This window comes from Sycon ciliatum, chromosome 1 (assembly GCF_964019385.1).
Source record: "Sycon ciliatum chromosome 1, ocSycCili1.1, whole genome shotgun sequence".
Lineage (NCBI taxonomy): Eukaryota > Metazoa > Porifera > Calcarea > Leucosolenida > Sycettidae > Sycon > Sycon ciliatum.
Genome location: NC_088643.1, coordinates 28,481,456 through 28,505,211, shown reverse-complemented (window position 1 = coordinate 28,505,211; position 23,756 = coordinate 28,481,456). Strand labels below are relative to the sequence as shown.

At 45.5% G+C, this 23,756-nt stretch overlaps 2 protein-coding genes across 2 annotated transcripts in view; both read left to right on the top strand.

Moving 5' to 3' along the window:
- Positions 1-3,417: 3,417 nt before the first annotated feature.
- LOC135821519 (anoctamin-7-like) overlaps positions 3,418-23,756 on the top strand; it is a 72,868-nt gene continuing 52,529 nt past the window's right edge. Inside the window, exons 1-7 of the mRNA XM_065334521.1 lie at positions 3,418-3,967; positions 5,398-5,473; positions 7,550-7,680; positions 9,069-9,173; positions 11,018-11,160; positions 19,774-19,831; positions 22,920-22,971. Of these exons, the coding sequence (XP_065190593.1) occupies positions 3,662-3,967; positions 5,398-5,473; positions 7,550-7,680; positions 9,069-9,173; positions 11,018-11,160; positions 19,774-19,831; positions 22,920-22,971 (871 nt within the window). The 5' untranslated portion in view covers positions 3,418-3,661. The remainder of the gene's footprint in view (positions 3,968-5,397; positions 5,474-7,549; positions 7,681-9,068; positions 9,174-11,017; positions 11,161-19,773; positions 19,832-22,919; positions 22,972-23,756) is intronic.
- On the top strand, positions 16,864-18,905 carry LOC135806926 (tetratricopeptide repeat protein 33-like). Its single transcript, XM_065321080.1, has one exon. It carries the CDS (start codon positions 16,899-16,901, stop codon positions 17,586-17,588), a length of 690 nt encoding a protein of 229 aa, XP_065177152.1. The 5' UTR covers positions 16,864-16,898; the 3' UTR covers positions 17,589-18,905.

Genomic DNA, 23,756 nt, shown 5'->3' with positions numbered 1-23,756 from the left:
CCCTGTGTTGCCCATAAGAGACGGGAGCAAAAATGTTGCAGCAGATGTTTGTTGTCTTCTGGCGTGGAGTGGCGGCGTCATTAGATGTACACATAGTCATTTCACTAAGTATACCACTACTACAGCATATGTACTATCCTTAGGCTAGCGTGCGTGCGAGTGAGTTTGAGTATGTGTGTGTGTTGTTGTGTTTGTGTGTGTGCACGCACACGCACGCGCGCGCATGTGGGTGATGGTGTGAGTGCATGTGTATAATATGTGTAGTTCCCACTGTATTCCTTGCACAATAGGTCTTCACTTACTTTTCTTTCGCATACAACCAGAACCCATTCCTTGTTCGAAATTAGATTTTTTTTGGCCTGGTGATCCCGCAAGCGTGGAACTCGGAGTGTAATATATTTTTGTTTCACTTTACTTGCACTATTCCAAGGCTGTCCAGACTTCTAACAACTGCTCTGAGTGATATGGTATTCATGCAACCATGCCTAGAAGTAGGGTAGCTGTTATAAATAGAGACATATCCACGCAATCAACTTACACTGGTTCAGTTTGGCAGGATTGGTGAGACAGTTCGTCGTGCATGCTGCCTGCACATCGCAAGCAAACAGTTCTGTAACCTTCGTACTTGCTGGGGGTCTGTCTGTTTGCGTCCCAGTTGATGACAGATGTGCACAGTTTGAGTACTGGTATACGCAAAGTTACTGGGGTAATATCGTTCATCAGCTAGCTGCAGTCGGAGTTGATGGGGTGATGTACTCTTCTGATCCTGATGGGACGTATCTCGCCCTGCTTTCTCAGTTGCAGCTTGTAGAGTTCGCTTTGCTGGAGGCTCACGGTTCGGAGGGCACTGGTACACTGATGAGGGCTTTCCTGGACGGCGTACTCGTCAAAACTCAGCTCTCAAGTCCCTCTGGATCATAAATGCAGCGAGCAAACATAGCTCGTGCTGCGAAAATAGGCTTGAAATTTTCACGACGCATTGCAACATCTCGGCGCTTTGCCAGGTCTCCATCCTTTGGGAATTTGAGAAAACTAACCCCAGGAGGATGATGTGATACTGGCACAATCAACAACACAACAATTTGGCATTGCAGCGGCTCAGGCGACTTGGCAAACTACTTTCTGAAGTGACTTTCGTCCTGAAGAAAGTAAGATTCAAAATCCAAGTATTTTCGCACATTGCCACAATGACGTCACACATACATTGGTATGGGGCGTGGCTAAAATTGAAATATCTCAAGAACGCTTTCTCGTAGAGACTTCGGACCAAGACCATTCGACTCAGCGCCCGAAACTCTACAGGCTATCAAATTTTCATTTTTTCGTGGAGTTCCCCTTTAACCATGTTAACGGTTGGTTAGACCAAGATTGTCTGGGTTCGTGAAAGGGGGCACGCGTACAAGCCAGCACGTGTGAAGTGCATCGTTTTGTATTCAGTTTGTGTGTGTCAGCTCATGGCGGAGGAGAGAGAGAGACTTTTGCTCGCCGAGCTGAAGCTAAAGGATTTGATGGAGTCCTGCCAGCAGCTAGTCAAAGGACCTTCGGTACCTTAGGCAGACCCTGACGGAGTTTGGAGGCCAGCAAGCTCTCGGTGAGGAGAGAAACATTCGCGTGGCGATGGACTCTCCGTAAAAAATGCAAGCTACATAGCGCCGACATACTGCAACAGGCTACGATTTCAGCTAACTAACTCGATCTGCCGCTTCACAAAGTTCAACTATTTACAAGTCCTGACTGTTGTAGCCTGAAGCTGGACTCTCATCGCCCACCTACAGGTAGCTTTTGGAGCTGATGGATTTCCCGACTTGGACTCCTTCCGCAAACTCTCGCAATATTACTACAGTGTATGCTGTGTTTCCGCAAGCTCGTGTCGACATGTCACCTATACTGTACATGTACCGGGTCGCGGAGGAGCTTGACGACCTCCGCTGACTCCAGGTTTCCGAAATACTGCCGTCGTCTTCGTTGATGTCCCTGGTGACATTCTCCCCTTGCAGGACGTGCGCATAGTTGTCGTCTCGGGGGTAAAGACTATGTTGTCTTTCGAAATAGTTCTTCATCACGCTCGCGCGAATGATGTTTCTCATCATGAACTCGTTCCGACGGTGTGACACGGCGATGGTCTTTGGCGGGGCACTGGCTTGGCGAAAACGATATATTCTTGTACAATATAACACTGATCGGCTGCAGATGAGTACAGTCACTTCGTGGTTGGTCCTATAGGAGGGCAGCTGCCAGGAAAGAGGCAGAACTCATCGAAGACGAAGCGCTCGCAACAAACAATAGCACTCGAAATATCTCGTAAGATTTAGTGCCTATCGCTTTGAGCCACAGCGCTCACAGCCTTGCCTACTTCATCAAAGTGAGCTCTACATGTTCGTTGACCTCTTCACACTACCCAGAAGAGCGAAACAAGGATTATGTCTTAGCATTTCAACTCCAACAGCAGACCATTACCAGTGCGAGAGAGAAAACTACAAAGGGCTTTGCTTTCTGTCGCATCGTCTCTCTTGCATGCAACTAACGAGAAAACCGTGTACTTACCCTCGCATTCACACGCGAACTATCAAACACGTCCAGTGCCGCATGCTGATCAGGTAGTGCCATGTATATGTTGTACAGTGTACTCTCAGTTGACATGCCCCCTTTCGAACCCAGACAATCTTTTCGGGATTGGTCTAATCCGAAACCTTCACAGAACAATTTGCCGTGTCCTAACAAGCCATTCTATGTACTTTGTTGTCCAAATTTCCCTTATCTTCATACTTTTTAAGACCCAAACCTGATTGTAAATCTTTTTGAAACAGACTATAGGTGGGTCGACAGGCAAAATGTCCGTGGACCAGCGCCAATCCTGTCGGCGCAGGTATTCGTTGACGTTGCATTTAACTTTTGAAGATTTTTGCGAGTTGGGGCGGAGACCTAGAATACATTGTATAGAATTAGAAAAGCTGGCGGCAGGAAATTCCACAGCACAATACGGGAAACTGCGGAGAATGGCGTCTGGTGCTTGACGCGGTAGGGACTAGTAGTAGGGGATTTCTTAGCAGTGGAATCCGTTCCTGCCTGTCGTCACTTGACGACGGGCAGTAGATCCAGTCTTTGAGCTGGCAGGACCTCGCTTTCCAGCCCGCGCAATTTGATCTGTCATTGGTCGACTCCAAGACGACAATCACGTGAAATACGGGAAAAATTGTTACCACATGTAGACATGATTGTGTTGTACTTGTAGACTTGGCATGCTTTCAGAGCACGGAAAGATCAAGCGATCCTCGCTGTCGCATGTCGTCCCTTGGATACCGCAAAGCATGACTGTACAGTGTACATAGTGTACGTAGGCAGGGCTAGGGCCAGTAGGGGAGAGCAAACACTGTCACTGAAGGATCTGTACAATCATGTTCTCGGTGACCCAGCGCGTGCAGCGCGTCGGTTGCTCTGCTTCACCCGACTATCCGTATCATGTCAGTGAATACTCAACTTCTCAAGCAGGTAGTGAAGGAAAAATCAGCGGAGAATTACCAGCATTTGAGTGCTGTCGACTGCCCCAGTACTGGCAGTGGTACAGTGTGATCATAGTTTTCATCTCAAGTTTTGAAGCTGGCCGAGAATTATTTCATGCACTACCTAAACTAAAGGGCGCGCCGTAGCTATAATAATTATCATGCCACCGAGGAAGAAGGCCTATAAACTTGTCCCGAAAGGAGAGACTGAGTCCTCGGGCAGCGAAGGCGAGTCTACCGCTACTCGTGTGCTTCGCTGGGTGACGGCCGGCCGCTATGGTCGAAGAGAGAGGTCGGAATCGACTGAGGCGCAATTAGCTGCTGCAGACAAGGACATACATCCAGAAGTAGTTCGGGAGGTGTATAGAAAAGCAGCGACGGCAGGACAGGAGGAATGGATGTTATGGCACTCAGAGAAAGAAATTGACGCAGATCAAGAACCCCTTTGGCGGAGAAGATGGAAAATGGTGAGTCCATGGCGACACTCGAATCAGGGGATGGCCACAATGCCTCATGACTGGTTTTTTTCGGTCGTCTGCTCTTCTTGATTTTCAGTACAGTACGGCTGTTATGTTTTTGCAAGTAAAAGATAAAATAGAGAACATAAACACGGGTATGACGACTACGCCTAACAGGAGAACAGTGTCCAGCACATTACGGGCGGGCATTGATCATGTCATCAGTGCATGAACACAATGACATGTACAGACAGTACAGTAGGTATCGGTTATAGCGTGGGTGTTTGAAAAACGACATTTGATTCTTATTGCTGATATTTCTTACACACGATAAATCACGTGTGACATATCATATGCGCGCATTGCGCGCACGTTCGGCATGTGGACACAGAGTCTACACATGATACACACGGATCAGACTCGCGGTCGTGCTAGGCGACTGCGAAGGAGCAGATACGAGATAAGTCGGAAGAAAGAGTCCGACTGGACAGAAAAAGTGATTCTCCAATGCTCCCTTGGACATACCGTATTTTACCGGTTATAAGTCGACCCCGGTTATAGGTCGACCCCCCGTATCCGGAGGTCTTAATTATGTTTTTAAAGTGTTTGCCCAACGAAGCACTGCTAACCGCTCCCTGCTACTAACACATGAACAAATCACATAAACACTCCTCATTGGATTCTGAAACATCCCAATCCTTGAAAAAGGCAAATAAACTTGGCAAAAATGCATACACATGGTGCACTCGTGTATTTAGTGCAGGTCATTTTTGGAAGATACCGATAATTCCCGGTTATAACTATATAAGTCGAATCCCGGTTGTAAGTCGACCCCCACCTTTTCTCCTGCTATTTTCAGTCGTAAAAGGTCGACTTATAACCGGAAAAATACGGTAACTCTCTTTTTGTGTTGACTATTATTGTATTGAGTATGCACAGAGCACAGATGTTATTACTACAGGCGATACACTTTGCACTAATCTGGCATATTTTGCTGCACAAAATCCTTTCTTAGGGCCGATATATTCTACTATGCGATAATACTGCTTGTAAGAATAAATATACACATACACTTTTCCCGTTTGTGTCTTTCTCTCACACTAGTCAAGATAAAATATGTGTTATGATTATGAAAAAATGAGTGTTCATTCTTGTAGGCAGTATATTCTTGTATATGACCACACTATAACCGATACGCACTGTACCTTGTACTTGCATGCATTTCTCCAGAACTCGCGTGTCCGACACCTTACTCCTTAGCCTTCAGAGGTTCGATCGTTTTCTAGAAAACAAATTGCACTTTGGTAAGAACAAATGGAATGCATTGATAGCATCGGCTGCGTAATGATCTCTAACCATCCTATCAGTGTTAGGGTTCTGTTATCATTAGTTGACTTTTCATTCTCTCCTCTTGTCCATGCATGTGCGACTATTGCCAGTCAAGACAACGACGTTTCGACCCAGGCAACCAGGAGGCTGGTGTTCAGTACTTACCACTGTCTGGTGATCCCATAGGTAAGAGCAATGTAGACTCGCATGGTCCTCATAGGTAAGAGCAATGTAGACTCGCATGGTCCTCATAGGTAAGTTAATGTAGACTCGCATGGTCCTCATAGGTAAGAGCAATGTAGACTCGCATGGTCCTCATAGGTAAGAGCAATGTAGACTCGCATGGTCCTCATAGGTAAGAGCAATGTAGACTCGTATGGTCCTCATAGGTAAGTTAATGTAGACTCGCATGGTCCTCATAGGTAAGAGCAATGTAAACTCGCATGGTCCTCATAGGTAAGAGCAATGTAGACTCGCATGGTCCTCATAGGTAAGAGCAATGTAGACTCGCATGGTCCTCATAGGTAAGAGCAATGTAGACTCGCATGGTCCTCATAGGTAAGAGCAATGTAGACTCGCATGGTCCTCATAGGTAAGAGCAATGTAGACTCGCATGGTCCTCATAGGTAAGAGCAATGTAGACTCGTATGGTCCTCATAGCTAAGAGCAATGTAGACTCGCATGGTCCTCATAGGTAAGTTAATGTAGACTCGCATGGTCCTCATAGGTAAGAGCAATGTAGACTCGCATGGTCCTCATAGGTAAGAGCAATGTAGACTCGCATGGTCCTCATAGGTAAGAGCAATGTAGACTCGCATGGTCCTCATAGGTAAGTTAATGTAGACTCGCATGGTCCTCATAGGTAAGAGCAATGTAGACTCGCATGGTCCTCATAGGTAAGAGCAATGTAGACTCGCATGGTCCTCATAGGTAAGTTAATGTAGACTCGCATGGTCCTCATAGGTAAGAGCAATGTAGACTCGCATGGTCCTCATAGGTAAGAGCAATGTAGACTCGCATGGTCCTCATAGGTAAGAGCAATGTAGACTCGCATGGTCCTCATAGGTAAGTTAATGTAGACTCGCATGGTCCTCATAGGTAAGAGCAATGTAGACTCGCATGGTCCTCATAGGTAAGAGCAATGTAGACTCGTATGGTCCTCATAGGTAAGAGCAATGTAGACTCGCATGGTCCTCATAGGTAAGTTAATGTAGACTCGTATGGTCCTCATAGGTAAGAGCAATGTAGACTCGCATGGTCCTCATAGGTAAGTTAATGTAGACTTGTATGGTTCTCATAGGTAAGAGCAATGTAGACTCGCATGGTCCTCATAGGTAAGAGCAATGTAGACTCGCATGGTCCTCATAGGTAAGAGCAATGTAGACTCGCATGGTCCTCATAGGTAAGAGCAATGTAGACATACGTGCCCCCCCCCCCCCATGCATAGGTTAAAGGAAGAGTACATAAACAAGAGTGAGCAACTCCGCAGCTGGTCTAGTGCACGGCGGAATGTTTTGTTGTTGTTGACGTTACCGAAAATATGGCGCATGTCGTGCAAAGCATGCGCAAAGCGTGCGCTGGAAGATGACCTTCATCGTGGTTTTTTGTTGTTTGCTGGTTTCTAAACCAAAGGTTTCTCCTGCTTCTGTAGCTTGTTACTGTAGTATTCGTTGTGAGCGTAGTGACTGTAGATTTCCATGCCCCCCATAGGTAAGAGCAATGTAGACTTAAAGTTTTTGTACATGCATGTACAGTCGATTTGTATTGCCAACAGGATTCTGATGGTCATACACAACATATGTGCTTCCTAATCGTGCGAATACCGGGTACTACACGCCTACTGACCAATGTGCAGTTTCAGAAGTGGATTGGGTACAGAGCTACAGACTTGTATATGGCATATGCGGCCTGTGTGGAAGGTTCTATTTTTGCTGTATTCATGTACATGTATGTAGTACTATCCGTACGGAATACCATCAGAACTTTTGAAAACTGTTTGTGTGGAATTCCAATGCACTTTCGTCCATTGCAGCTCAATGTACGTGTTGCATATGCCTGAGGAATTGCACATTTCAACTGTGAAAAGTCCTCCATAAGAGGATCGAATAATTTGTTGACTATTGATAAAAGTGGAGATCGAGGGGATTTTGAATTTTTGATAATTATGTCCTTTTGTCCCTTCTCAGAGCTATACTAGATAGCATGGTTGTGTGAATGATGACTATTCTTATGTGTTACATTCTAATAATGCTATTATTGCAGACTTTGTTCTAGCATGGGAAAGTGGGCTGCATGATGATGTTGAGGACGACGAGGAGGAAGAGCGGGAAAGGGCGAACGCCCGGGGACACTTTCAAGCTCGGTTGAGGAGTGAAGGTCTCGTAACCCATGTTGTAAGTACTTTAGGAGTAACATTTGTGATTTGACTTTCAGAATCAAAAGAGAGCAAAATAATGTACATTTAATAGAATACTGATAATTCGAATGTGGTGTGATTCGAAGGTCCTGCCTGTTTCGAACACTTTCCATTCACCAATTTCCGCCTGTATATCATTCATACAAACGAGTTTGATAATTCGAAGTAGGTACGAACAGCAGTACACACATTTCAAAGTCCTTAACGAGCACAGATGATACCCTCTGCACCGAAAATTAGCACCGGTAATTCACAGTTCATAAAATTCAAATTTAAACCGGCCAGTATGAGTACTTTGTACCGTACCTGCTACATCGTTGAGATCAGTTCTGACGAGAGTCAGAACGTTGCTGCCGACGCAAGTCTGCAGCTCTGCGATCGAACCTCTTTGCCGCTGGCTTGTCTCTCTCACGAACCACTTGATTAGTTGTCGGCGCAAGTTCCGTCATCACCGTCAAGCGAAGTTTCGAAAGTTGGCATTACGCACGGGAGTCAAACGAACGTCGGTTATTAGAGCGGAGGCAATCTCAACAGGAGTTTAGAACTGCCTGTGGCGCTCAATAATTGAAAGGGAACGCTCGAACATTGATCCACTTGGGCGGCAGTCCTCAGAAGTAAGTGAACGATGACCATCATGACTTGTTGCTAGAGCGAATAAACTTCGTTACATCCCTTCCAACACTTGCACCAATATTTCACTTGCACGTAACCATTCACAAGTTTAATCAATCTGGTGTCTCAGGCATCTTCGATCTTCCTTGCCAGGTTGAATTCGTTCCAGGTTGACTCGACAGTTGTCAGTGGTCAGGCGTGAGCGAAAGTTCAAACCTGAAAACAGATCGACATTTGAAGTGAGTTATGATCGTGTTGACTGTTACATGCCACTCTCCGTCTTCTTGTGTCGATCTACCGTCCCGGTCCCGCAGCCGCTGTCCTGTTCTACACGAAAAGGTTCACTGGCAATGGACTGAAAAAACTAAGTTTGTTCAGTCTAGATTTCCGTCACCATCGGCTCAATAGTTCCTCCACCCTCTGTTTATCACTAGTTGCTGGTTTCATTTCTTGTCAATGCACTCTGAAGAGAAAAAAGCACTGAATTGCCAAGAGGATGTTTGGGGAGAGAGAATAACAAAAACTCCACTGAACTCAAGAGTACCGGCTCATGGAAATAATCGTCAAAATCAATGGAAAACAAATGAAACCCCTCATGTTGTAACTATGCTTGCTTTTTCCTTGCACAAACGTTGATGATGACGTCACATTGATCAATGTGACATGCGTTTTGGGTCAAACGGTCCTCCCTGTCAAGAGGAATCCTGTCGTATTATCTGTCTCTCTATTGGTGCGATATGTTTTATTCTGCAGGAGCCCAGTATCAATAATCCAAGATTGAAGTTTGTTCTTCTCCATGCACCGTTCGGAGTATTGCTGAGAGTTGCAGAGTCACTGCACTTGAAGATGCCTATAGCAGTGAGTAACCGCATTCATCCACTCCATTGCACTGCCGTTTGAGACTGATATGGACTTGAAGCGGCACTCAAAGCGGTCTCAGGACCGGTTATGTCACTCAGACGACTGTGAGGATGGTACGACTGTGTGTGATAGGAAGTGACGCATGCCAATTGAAGTTCATGTTTGGAGTTTAAAATGGGACCGTGAGAACGCTGCTGTATATATAGAGCACAATTACTTGTGGATACATGATTCAATGTGTTCTGCTATGTGCATACACAGCAGGGCTTGATAGTGCTGTGTCACAGCCAGCCTGGAGTCATGATACTGCTGACTTTTCGATCCACTTGGATCCAGTTTTGTATCACGGTATCCATACATGCTTGGGTGTTCTTCTATCACAGCAGGGTGACACATTTGCCAGGAGTGGCTGGACTAGGTCCTGGCCGAGAGCAACTGCTGGTACAGAAAACGTCACACTTGTGTGCGGCACGAGAGACCTACCCACCACAGACTGCACTTTACTATAGGCAGAGTGGATCCAATTTAGGGGCCATCCGTAAATACCGATATTTATTTAGAAACGAAAACTAGTCGTTTCTCTTCAACCCCCCTCCCTCAGAAACGAACACATACAAACGATGCATAGCATCGATTTTTTCTTTTCTTTTCTGGACGTACCCACACATACAAACTGTGCATCGATATTTTTCGAGAAACGAACAAGCGCTAAACCCCCTTCCCCCTAAACGACTATTTTTCGTTTCTAAATAAATATCCATATTTACGGATGGCCCCTTAACCCAGAAGTTATCAGTTATTTAAAGGGTCAGCCGCGGAAGTGAACTGCCTGAAAAGAGAAAACAAATGCCAGACCCTCCTGGACGTGAACCCGGGACCTTGCTTGTCATGAGCAATGCTCAAACCATCTGAGCTATGGGACCAGGCTGGACCTAGAAGGCGCTAGCAAGTTTTTCACACCATAGGAAGCTCGCAACACGTGCCACACATACTGATGGTACTTTGGTCTTATTCCCTCCTCCACTAGGTCCCGGGTGCGAGTCCTGGTAGGTCTGGCATTTTTTCTCTTTTCCGGCAGTTCACTTCCCCGACTGATCCTTTGAGTTTTCCCAATCCTTTCAAAAGGTATTACTGTAAATATACAAAATTTCGGCGCTGCAAAATTTCGGCACTTCACGATTTTTGACATTTCGGCGGCGATTTATTTTCGGCGTGGGGTAGAGGGCATGGTATAGTGCGAAAGATGCTGTGAAAAATTTCATCGGCGTTTTAATTTAGGCGTTTTGGGTCGGTGCCGAATATAGCCGAAATTAAATAGCTGCCGAAAATTTGTATATTTACAGTATAGGGGAATCGACACTCGGCTGTGAGGGTAATCCCACCTGAGTGAGCAGTGCTTGGGCAATGGCAGGGGAGAGCAATAGCACCTGGGAGAATAGGATGGTTTTGCAAAGCACAAGTGACGTTTTCAAATGGCATTACCGTGTTGTGTATAATGGAGAATAGTAGATTATTTGTTCATGCGGCGTTCGTTGAGTTGTTGAGTTGTTGAGTTGTTGAGTTGGCCGATTGATAATCGTTCCTGGAGCTTGTCGTTCATTACATCATTAAACACATGAATTCCACGCTACATGCATTTGACAACTTTTTGCGACATTATGACTAGCTCAGTCAGCCACTATGAGCTCCACTGATGAGCTCTAGCAAGGTAGAGATTGCTAGTTGTCTCGAGATTGAGAGATTATAATTGGACAGTTTCAGTCAGGTTTATACACAGCTTACTTTGAGATTATCATCAAAGTTCCCTTTGCCTGCTGATTCTGTTATCCATGCTGGTTCAGAGATATTCGCAAGGCGAGATGAATCTATCTGAAAAGGTGCTGCAGAAACTTGGTGTCAGAAATCCGATGTTGACGTCTGCATACGAAGGTTCCCAGCGACCTTTCTACAGAGCTGCTCCCGTAAAAGTGAACACGTTGAACAGGTATGGCAAGACTACCGGTAGGCCTATAGTGCATGGTGATACTCATGCCAGCACTATTGAGTATTGTGACACGTGCACGTCCATCACATTGGTATGCTGCTTGCAAACAATACTTCTCTCCCGGTTTGCTGTAAGGAGTGGATTGATTGTTGTCAGCTTGGACAATTCTCAGTTCGTTCAGATGTTCACACACTATGAATGGGCCGTTATGCTACGTGACAACATGCACTACAAAGTAGTTTTTTTCATCGGAAGCCCCAACAGTGATGAACACAACATTTAAAAGAGGGCCGGTAACAGAGTAGAGGGGTGTGGGTTGAGAAAATAATAATAAAAAAGTTCGTTTTATTGCACATTGTCTCCACAGTTTTACAATACATGAATACAGTGTACACAAATGTCGATCCAGCTTGTATTACTGATTGCGGTTATCAAATTGTTGTCTCCTCGCCGTTTGTTCAAAAAAGTTTAGATAATATTATATGAGGGATTGATGGGATAAAAGTAGGGGTGAAACGACTGAGTCGTTAAGTCGACTGGCCAGTCGATAAGGTTGAGTTGACAGAAGGAAAACCCTTATCAACTCGTACATATGATTGTAAACCCTTATCAACTCGTACATATGATTGTAAACCCTTATCAACTCGTACATATGATTGTAAACCCTTATCAACTCGTACATATGATTGTAAACCCTTATCAACTCGTACATATGATTGTAAACCCTTATCAACTCGTACATATGATTGAAAACCCTTATCAACTCGTACATATGATTGAAAACCCTTATCAACTCGTACATATGATTGTAAACCCTTATCAACTCGTACATATGATTGAAAACCCTTATCAACTCGTACATATGATTGTAAACCCTTATCAACTCGTACATATTATTGAAAACCCTTATCAACTCGTACATATGATTGAAAACCCTTATCAACTCGTACATATGATTGTAAACCCTTATCAACTCGTACATATGATTGTAAACCCTTATCAACTCGTACATATGATTGAAAACCCTTATCAACTCGTACATATGATTGTAAACCCTTATCAACTCGTACATATGATTGTAAACCCTTATCAACTCGTACATATGATTGTAAACCCTTATCAACTCGTACATATGATTGTAAACCCTTATCAACTCGTACATATGATTGTAAACCCTTATCAACTCGTACATATGATTGTAAACCCTTATCAACTCGTACATATGATAATGTTAAAAAACACACATCTACTGTAAATATACAAAATTTCGGCGCTGCAAAATTTCGGCACTTCCCGATTTTTGACATTTCGGCGGTGATTTATTTTCGGCGTGGGTAGAGGGCATGGTATAGTGCGACAGATGATGTGAAAAATTTCATCGGCGTTTTAATTTAGGCGTTTTGGGTCGGTGCCGAATATAGCCGAAATTAAATAGCTGCCGAAAATTTGTATATTTACAGTACATGTATAACTACCCAGATGTACATGCCGCATGGATCCATTCACTCCATTGGAATGTTGAAACTGCAATGTGCTCATATTGTGCTTTGGTTAAAGGGGAAGTTAAGGCAAAAATTAAAATTTCACCAGTTGTAGTCTTCGGGGTGCTGAGTCGAATGGTCTTGGTCCGAGAAAGCTGAGACGCTCCCTTCCTACTTGAATCCCAATCGAACTCGCGCACTTCCACCGAAACTGGGTGACTGCGCCCTACTAGATGGGGATTTGTATGCAAAATGTCACTAAAAGCGCCATTTCGTTCTTATAAAAGCACAGATGACCGCGATTGGCCCATATGTTGTAGTCTTTTGGACGCTGAGTCGACTGGTTTTGGTCCGAAAAGGCTGCGATGCAGCGTTCCTCCTTTATTCCCAATCGAACATGGTTGAACAAGTGGTCACGTGCTCCTGGGTGCCCAAATCACCTGGTCACCACGCCAGCAGGCGACAACTTTCACACCTAGGTTCAACTCGAGTTCAACTCGAGTGACAGGACTGCACCCAAAAAAGGTCAAACAGGCTAGTAAGTTGTCGCCTGCTGGCGTGGTGACCAGGTGATTTAGGCACCCAGGAGCACGTGACCACTTGTTCAACCATGTTCGATTGGGAATAAAGGAGGCACGCTGCATCGCAGCCTTTTCGGACCAAAACCAGTCGACTCAGCGTCCAAAAGACTACAACATATGGGCCAATCGCGGTCATCCGTGCTTTTATAAGAACGAAATGGCGCTTTTAGTGACATTTTGCATACAAATCCCCATCTAGTAGGGCGCAGTCACCCAGTTTCGGTGGAAGTGCGCGAGTTCGATTGGGATTCAAGTAGGAAGGGAGCGTCTCAGCTTTCTCGGACCAAGACCATTCGACTTAGCACCCCGAAGACTACAACTGGTGAAATTTTAATTTTTGCCTTAACTTCCCCTTTAAGCATTTCCCAAATCGGCCCGATTTTTTCGCCTAATCGGCTTTTCGATCGGATAAGAGAATGTCCAAATCCGGCCATATTATGAGCCCCAAAGTCAGAATTCGGCTCAAATAAGTACATGTAGTTGAATTTACCGCTCATAAGACAGTGTGTATTTACATGCATGCTTTAGAGGCACTGTAACATCGATTTTCGGCGAATTCAGTGCGAAATTTGCAAATTCGGCGCAATTATCAGCGATTTCTTCACAGCCATAGATTTCGTCGTCTTTTCCTGCTGACCGATTTCGGTAATGCCTAAAGTCGCAGTCACCTCTCGCAGTATAATGGTTACAAGGATTGTGTTTGCATACTGCTGAAGCACAAAAACATCGATTTTCGGCGAATTCAGTGCGAAAATTGCATATTCGGCGAAAAGATCGGTGATTTCTTCAAAACCACAGTTTTCGGCGAATTTTTCGGCCGGCCGATTTGGGAAATGCCTAGCTTTGGTGAAACCTACTTCAAAGTACAATGATCAATGTGCTCATATTTCGTTTCTGTGTGCTTGTGCTTGTGCATGGGTGTCTGACCGTGCATGTGCTTGTATGTATCGGCGTAAATGTGCTGTGCTTGTGTTCATCTGTGAGGGCAATGCCAGTGTGCTGTGCTTGTGTTCATCTGTGAGGGCAATGTCAGTCTGCTGTGCTTGTGTTTATCTGTGAGGGCAATGTCAGTCGATAACCAGTCGATAGTCAGTCGATAGGATTGAATCTAGTCGATAAGGAATTTGGGTCAGCTGTTTCACCCCTAGATAAAGGCAAGAATTAAAGAGATGTTTAGGCGAAAGTAACTGTTATTGGCGTTCTCATCCATACATAGATGAGAAGTATTAGCCTCAATATCCGAACAGCTGGCTTTCTTGGTCACATGTTTTGTTGTCTTGATCAGCGGAGCTTAATTAAGGTCATGTGTATACTCGTATATATTGTAGAAGTTGTCTAACGATAATGCATGTTGGAGAGTATCCTTTCAGTCACATCCACCCAACTCACATGCATACAGCAACATGCAAAAAGGAGCAAATCCATGAAGGGATACAGTCAAACCTTTTTTTAGAACAAACGCTGAAAAGGCGACCTTTCCATTGGTACTGACTAGGGCCTATCCCACTGTTGACCAGGCATCAAATCAAGTCAAAATTATTCGTTTACGATGAACTGCTGTACAGTGAACTTTCATGAAGACCAACTATTTTCAAGCGTGATTTGAACAAATCAGCGCATAGTATGAACTTTCGGTCCATGTGCGTGCGCTGGCTATGGTTTTTGTTTCGATAGTCGAGGCCTCTTGTGTTTGACTGTACTGATGGTCACAGGAAGTTTTGTTGGACGTGTGCAAACCGGAGAGAGAGAGAGAGAGAGAGAGAGAGAGAGAGAGAGAGTGAGAGAGAGGCACACACACACACACACACACACGCAGAAAAGCACACACATACACACGCACGCGCACACACACACACACCGTACAGCACAGGAACGCACACATGCACACACACACACACACACACACGCACACACACACGCACACACACACACACACACACACACACACACACACACACACACACCTATTGACATGTGAATGAACAACATCGCGGCAGCAGAATTGACTAGACTTGATCCAAATCTGGTCTAGTTGGCGGAGTGTAATATAAAACTTGTGTCCAACTGTTTTCCGTTCAGGCAAGTAAACACTTCTCGCAGGATGACGTGATTCCGCGTACGCGCAATTTTCCTCGTTATTGGCTTCCATCTGCGTTTTCTAGAAACTTTTGCCGAGAAAAACATTCCCATATACATTCCATGGGAATGTAGAAGATAATCGTGACATGTAGAAGATAATCGTGACATGTTGGTGAAAATGTACTACAGTGTTGGCCAAAGAAATCTAACCTTATGAATAAAGTAGCGCCGCGTTAGAGTGCACGGACCAGCATGTGTAGTGCTAGGGCTGCTTAGCGCCCGGCAACGCTATTTTATTCATGAGGTTGGATTTCTTTGGCCAGCACTGCACAAAGTCATACACACCCATGGATTTGTACGCCAAAGCTGTATACTTGCATGAAACTGTACGCTAATATTGTCCCAATGACAGATTAACCTTGCATAATGACTGCATTATACCTCATCATCAGAATATTTAAATTGCCGCATAATGACTTGTTTTCGCCCGCATAATTATGCGCATCATGTTAGGATTCTGTCCGCGGTATTCTGTGGGGACAGTACTATTTCAAGTGGGGCCATTTTGCATTGAAAAGCCCGGTTTGTGACACCTGATGGGTAAGAAAGCTGCCCCGGCGGTAAATGGGATCGCCTGGATCTGGGGAGTCCGGGTTATGGATCGCTGAACTGTTACGTTTCTTACTCTTATTACTCAGTTGATAGTCCATGTATGTGTCGGATGCGTGATAGAATCATGACTGCTGTGCTACTCAGTGGAGTGTGCACGCACCCTCCCCTTTTGTCGGCACCCTGCTCTTTTGTCGGCACCCTGCTCTTTTGTCGGCACCCTGCTCTTTTGTCGGCACCCTGCTCTTTTGTTGGCTGCGCCTCTGCACTACATGTACATAGGGTGCGAGGTGACGGTTGTCGGATTACATGCAGTCCGGCATTTATTACGCCGTGCACAGATGTATGCATGCACAGTGCATGCACAGATGTATGCATGCACTGTGCGGTACCGGTGCAATGTACTGTGCATTCATAGGTGTCCGTTTGCGGCAGCGCAAGGTGACACGTGGTGTTGATGTATTGTTTTATCCGCTGCTGTTTCGGAAGCTCTCGGAGTCGGAAGCGTTACCTCCGTTGCACATGTACGTACTTCTCTATTATAGTCTGTAGTCACCATGGTCACTCTGTCTGGCTTGCAATCGCTGTTGCATGCATTCTGGCAGTTGCTTGAGTTTTGGTTTTCAGTTTTGGTTGTTCTTTGTTGTATGTGGACGAGAGTACTGTTCCATAATTATTATTCTAGCTGTTGTCCTTCCTACTTTCCGTAATTATCTACAGCGTGACGGCGGAGCGTCCACGGTCCAGGATCGCGAAGGCGTGGTACGCGCATGCATATGCATGCGGACCGCGTACCGCGTAAAAATAAAGATTATGCATATGCATGCGGACCGCGTACCGCGTAAAAATAAAGATTGCGAAACTTGCCGAAAGTAATTTTTTGGTAAAAGTTTTGACTATTCCGCGCGAAAGATTCTTGATCCGAAAAAAAATATTTTGTTCTGGAAAAGTAGTTTCGAACTCAAAGACAAGGTTTCTTGTTGTGTCGATGGCGTCTACACAATTTGGGTGGAAGAAGAAGACAAAGGTACCTACAACTCAAGTGGCGTTTGGTGGTGATGATGATGATGCGTCTTTGGGAGGTGGCGAGCGAGTCGATGACGACGTGGACTGGCTTACAGCTTCAAAACGCAAGCATGGAGTTTTCCTGGAGGACAGTAAAATGAAAAGCGAACGTTTGAAAGATGAAGGCAATACCTTTGCTGAGGAGGAACGCTACTGGGAAGCTATTAAGCGTTGGGATGAAGCTCTCGTGCTTACTCCTGACGATGCAACTCTTCACGAGTTGAAATCACAAGCTTATTCTGCTGTCGGAGAGAGATTTCCATCAGTACATAGTGCTGAAGAGTCGTGTCGTTTGGATCCTGTGTGGTATGTGGCACGCCAACGACTAGGCAGAGCACAAATGGACATAGGAGAGGTGGAGTTGGCGCTGACTAATTTCCAGAAGGCCGTGCACTTGCATCCAGCTGATCCAGAGATTTGGAAAGACGACCTCTTGTGGGCTTGGGAGATAGCCAAGCACAAGCGAGCTGCCATCGGAGACAAGCCTGAACAGTTTCCTGTGAAAATTTTCAAAGAAGGTGAGAGTGAGGATGATGATGATGATGATGATGATGAAGATGACTACCATTACGAAGGAGAAAGTGAGGACAGTGATGCAGATAATGGCACATAGCAACATGTCGCAACACACTGTTTTTGTGAGTATGCTCAGCGGTTGTGCTTGTAGCCTAGCTATGTGGTCACTCTTTGGCCTGGGCTAGTAGCTGTGTCCAGATCCAGCCAGCTTCCGTATCAGGTACGGAAGACATTTGTACGAGTATACAGCTGATACAACCGATTGGACTGGTGCGTCCAGCTGAGTAATTCAAGTTTGCTTATGCCACCTTGTGTGCAGCAATGCAACTACTGGTAGCTATTTATACTATATTGAGTTACAGAGTATATAACACACTTTCACACTATCAGGCTGGTGTACTGTGCATGTGCGCAGGCATTCTGTTGTCGATTTGTACAGTCAAGGAGTGCCATGTGCTGGACTGTCTCATTTCGACCGGAGTTTCTAACATGCTGCAGTGAAGTTTGTAGGCTGCATGTGCGCAGGCATTCTGTTGTCGATTTGTACAGTCAGGAGTGCCATGTGCTGGACTATCTCATTTCGACCGGAGTTTCTAACATGCTGTAGTGAAGTTTGTAGGCTGCATGCTCTCCTGTCACTGGGCGTAGGAGCAGTGTGTTCATCCTGGATTCCTCAGTTCTAGGCAAAAGTCAGTTGTACATTGTTGTGCTCTTCTTTCTTTAGTGAGCGAATTGTTTTTCAATATCCTTGACATTTTCCTCTATTTTATCTAGCTACATGGCTGTGCTATGTGATAGTTGCTATTGTGTGCTGACTGTTTTCTGACATGTGACCGTTGTGTTTGCGGAAAAAAACTAGTTTTCAAACTATTCATTGTCACTACTGACGTTTGGTTGTGGGCCATACCCTCCAGTCATGCTTACGTTAGTCATATTGCAAGCAGCATGTGTCTATTGCTTGTCCATGCATCACAATGCCGGAGTTAAATGATGGCAACGCTATGGCTGCTACAGCTAGCAGATCTAGAACATTCTAAGATCCTTGTGATGTACTTGCCTGCAACACACACACACACACACACACACACACACACACACACAGACACAGACACACACACACACACACACACACAAAGGCACACACAGATGCATGTACACGTTTGCAATTGAACAGCTTTCTTGGCAGCAGAGACATGTGCACACTGGTGGAATGTAGCAGCGTGCGTGTAGCCGTGCGCTTGACACGGTTTTTAGTTTTAACCTGTATTTAAGTTGCAATGCCAGGGTGGACATCTATTGTGAAGTATAGCCCATGCGTACGTTGTAGTTCCTTTCAATGATTTTTATATCAAGCTAGTGCTCTGTTTTATAACGCATTATTTCTGTGCACAGTCAAGATATATGAGAATGCCAACACTGCATGCTGATGTGCTTTGTATTGAGTGACGAAACAGCGCTTGCGACACCACTCCATACTAAACACCGCTTATAACGGTGACGTACTGGCTTGACCTCGATATTCTGTTACTGGCTTGACCTCGATATTCTGTTACTGGCTTGACCTCGATATTCTGTTACTGGCTTGACCTCGATATTCTGTTACTGGCTTGACCTCGATATTCTGTTACTGGCTTGACCTCGATATTCTGTTACTGGCTTGACCTCGATATTCTGTTACTGGCTTGACCTCGATATTCTGTTACTGGCTTGACCTCGATATTCTGTTACTGGCTTGACCTCGATATTCTGTTACTGGCTTGACCTCGATATTCTGTTACTGGCTTGACCTCGATATTCTGTTACTGGCTTGACCTCGATATTCTGTTACTGGCTTGACCTCGATATTCTGTTACTGGCTTGACCTCGATATTCTGTTACTGGCTTGACCTCGATATTCTGTCCATGTTCTGTCCATGTTCTGTCCATGTTCTGTTAATACTACTTCTACGCACAGCCCTAGCGGAATGCACAGCCTTGTTTTGTGTGTGTGTGTGTATGTGTGTGTGTGTGTGTGTGTGTACATGTATGTGTGTGTGTGTGTATGTGTGTGTGTGTGTGTGTGTATGTGTGTGTGTGTGTGTGTGTATGTGTGTGTGTGTGTGTGTGTGTGTATGTGTGTGTGTGTGTGTGTGTGTGTGTGTGTGTGTACATGTATGTATGTGTGTGTGTATGTGTGTGTGTGTGTGTGTGTGTGTGTGTGTGTGTGTGTGTGTGTGCATGCGAGCACATGTGTATACGTGCATGTGTGTTTCGATTTGATGTGTATTTCTGTTTTACTATAGCTTCTTGGGCAGCTTCAATACAAAAACGTTCTTCAGGCCGTCTCAACGTTCCTCCATAGTAAGTAACAGTGCCAGTGCCGCCGCCTACCATTGTTTGTGGGTAGCACCTGAGGGCTTTGATGACTTAGCCCCACCATCCAAATCATTTATTCGAGACTTGGGGCAGATTCTGAAATGATATTACTACATAATAAATTAATAATATCATGTTTGTAATAGTAGCACATGGGGAGTAGTAAAGAGCAGGTATTAATTGTATCGCCATGTCTTGATATCGCTCTCGTGAATGCCGTCAGGAAAAGCGTCCGGAAAAGCAAGAAGGAGTTCAGGAAAAGGCGATGCAAGGATATGGAACGAGTGTCAAGCATAGAGTTATTTACCCCAGTGAAAGAGTTAACTAAGATGTTCATGCCCCAAATCACTGTGAGCCACGACAGCCAGAGGCTGCCCCTGACTAGCCCAGTTGACGTAAGGGCCAGGTGGAAGGATCACAGGAGATAACCGCTGGGCTGGCTTTCGATCACTTTTGTGCCTATTCTCTATTCTCAAGGTTGTTGGTATGCGCCTCACAGATGTGTTGGAGTTACGTGTCAGGTCGTTGTATGTCTCAGTACTGAAGTTCCTGGCAGTTTTGTGCCACGTTATCAGTTATCACACTAGGTGACTGTATACGATCTGGTTACATTGCTGGACAGCTACAGTCATAACTCGTACCCTTTTTCCTTCCTTTCATCCATGATTACATTGGCTCAACTTCCGAGTTCAAATTACAGGTCCAGCGCTTTTCTCATGATGTACACCTAGAACTGATCACCTAGAACTGATCACCTAGAACTGATCCTACTCACACTTCACACTACTCCTCTACTATATCCACAGTGGAACATCAGAAAGCTGGCAACCGGCTTTGGCACTAACCTAGGGCTCCCATGGGCTGATGTATTTAGTACTAGCAGCACCCGGCCAGCGTTGCCTGGCCGAACGTGGCATGCGGGTGAAGCAAGTACATGAACAGCACACGTGCTCAGCACGTGGTGGTGGCTACACGATTCGCACGCTTCGCGTGCTCAGTGCTTCTGTGGCTGCTTCCGCTAGCTACACGATTCGCACGCTTCGCGTGCTCAGTGCTTCTGCGGCCGCTAGCTACACTGTTCGCACGCTTCGCGTGCTCAGGGCAGCGCTGCTCCGCAGCGCTTCTGCGTAACACACAGACAAACACACGCCACAGGTGCCTCTTCTTTATAGTATATATGTGGGCCTGTTTGGGCACAGGAAAAGTGGTCGAATTTCCCTGGGTGGTCTATAAACTTGGATGGTCGAAGGCCTGTGTCCCACTGTATTATACTAGCAACCCATTCCGATCCTTTTTGACCTGGCTAAATCCCTGGCCTGGCATGATGTATAATAATATTATTATAATCATACACGGTCTGGAGGGCTTGATGGCTGAATCATGCCTGAGCTCCCCGCCCGAGGGCTGGGAGAGAGGGCATGATTCAGCCAGCAAGCCCTCCAGACCGTGTATGATTGGCTTTCTTACTTGACCCATGCACACGCACGGAACGTAGTCTACTCAAAGACTAGCACAGTTCCGTGAAAAGTCACTCTGTACTGGTCACAGCCAGAACACACGAGGTAACAAGAGTCAAGAAGACAAGAGAGAACATTTCATGGCATGGTACGCCCAGACTAGGGCCAGACTAGGCCCACCTCCACTATACTACAGTACTCTGTTCAATAAAACCACTGCGAGAAACATGCAACAAGAAAGAACTACGCCCAGTTCCACAATAATAGTAGTATATCTAAAGGGAAGAAAAATAGCCGGTCTCTTTCCAGCATGTACAACAGCATCATGGAATGTAGAGCGTAACGCAAGACTTAATACAGGAGCGTTACCCAACATAGTGCAGCAATATTACAGGAGCGTTACCCAACACAGTGCAGCAATATTGTAGGATCAGCGCGAAACATTGAATGTGATCAAAACATTTGCACAATGGTTTGCCGTCCTCATCAAACTCTCTCATAAGGTCTCGTTTTGTGAGGCGGTGCTGTAGCTCTCGTCCGCGTAGTCCCAGATGTAGCGTGATTGAAAACCACACGTGCAGGTTGAGGTTCTCGTGCGTTTTATAATGTAGAAAATAGAGCCTTATCTTCTCAAGATCACCATCACTGATAATGTCCTTGTGCACCACTGGCTTCAGGTCTCCTTCCTTCTTCAGGAGCTTCAGCTTACCGTCGAGTGCAGCATTTGCGCGGTGGAAAGCCACGTCGTTGATGATATCAATTCCGCGCTTATCGTGCAGCTTTCTGAACAATGCCGCTCTAAGGTCCAGTAGACTGTTACGTTGATAACTCTTGCTCGTCCTGGCAACGAGCCCCAATGTAGAGCGCCACCAGGAATTCGCTGAGTTCAGCTTTGCTCGAGTTCTCCCAAGAGAAATCTTTTTTGTGGTATGTACCACGGAAAGCATCTGCCAACTTGAACCAAGAGTTGGTGGGCTTCTTGGAATTTTCTGGAACTTTCTGGGACTCGAGCGCTAATTACGGAGTCAACATGTTCTTGCGAAACGCTTTACTTCAGTAGACAATCTCTTGGAAGAAGAAACGGGTACAACGGGTAGAAATCTCTTGGAAGAAGGCTCCATCCTCACAGCCAGTAAGAACCACAAAAAAACTGCCTCCCGTTAACTGACATTCCTTTCTACAAGTACTTCCACTTCTTTCTTCAAAACCCGCGCCTTGTCATATTATTGGCTACATCCCGTTGCCACTTGACCACGGGCATGATTGTCAATCATACCTGAAGTGATGTCAGTGTTGCCAAGGGCAGCGGGCATGATGGCTCAATCATGCCTGCGGCTGGAAAGGTGGTGATTGGGCAACTCCTAGGATACGATCACGTGTCATGTAAGGAGGTAACATTGATGCAGCGAATGGGATTTTCGGTCTTTGACCACTTTGTGGTGGGTCTGATCTATTCACCTCCCACCGCTTTAGGAGTTGCACACGCGCCTTGATTTGAGGGTGGTGGTAATCCTGCAGATGCGGAAACCTCAGTCGGACTGAATCTTTGACTTTGTATATTTGTTATAATTATATTCTTGGGTGGCAATGTTACGATGTGGTCATGTGTGTTGCAGGTATCTCATATCTTGGACCGCACCAAGTATTCCAGTGAGCCAGGGGCTTTAGGTATGACATGATGCAGGCATATTATCTGTATTTTCTGTATTTTCTTCACTTTTCTGGTTACGGTATTTAAAAAATGAGCACATTAAATCTTGCGCTAATGTAGGTTAAAGGGGAAGTATACCCTATAGCAAATATTCACCAGTTGCAGTCTTCAGGGTGCTGAGCCGAATGGTCTTAGTCCGAGGAAGCTGAGACTCTCCCTTCCTCATTTATTCCCAATCGAACTCGTGCACTTCCACCGAAACTGGGTGACTGCGCCCTACTAGATGGATATTTGTATGCAAAATGTCACTAAAAGTGCCGTTTCTTTCTTATAAAAGCACGGATGACCGCGATCGGCCCATATGTTGTAGTCTTTTAGACGCTGAGTCGACTTGTTTTGGTCTGAAAAGGCTGCGATGCAGCGTTCGGCCCTTATTCCCAATCGAAAACGGGTGAGTAAGCGGTCACGTGCTCATGCAGGCTACAACTTTCACGCCAAGGTTAAACTCGAGTGACAGGAACGCTGTAGCCTGCACTGGCCCTGCAGCCACGGTGACCAGGTGACTGGTGTACGCATGAGCACGTGACCGCTTACTCACCCGTGTTCGATTGGGAATAAGGGCCGAACGCTGCATCGTAGCCTTTTCGGACCAAAACCAGTCGACTCAGCGTCCAAAAGACTACAACATATGGACCAATCACGGTCATCCGTGCTTTTATAAGAACGAAACGGCGCTTTTAGTGACATTTTGCATACAAATCTCCATCTAGTAGGGCACAGTCACCCAGTTTTGGTGGAAGTG

Excerpts from the sequence above, each read along its gene's own strand:
- LOC135806926 (XM_065321080.1), top strand. The coding sequence starts at position 16,899 with ATGGCGTCTACACAATTTGGGTGGAAGAAGAAGACAAAGGTACCTACA.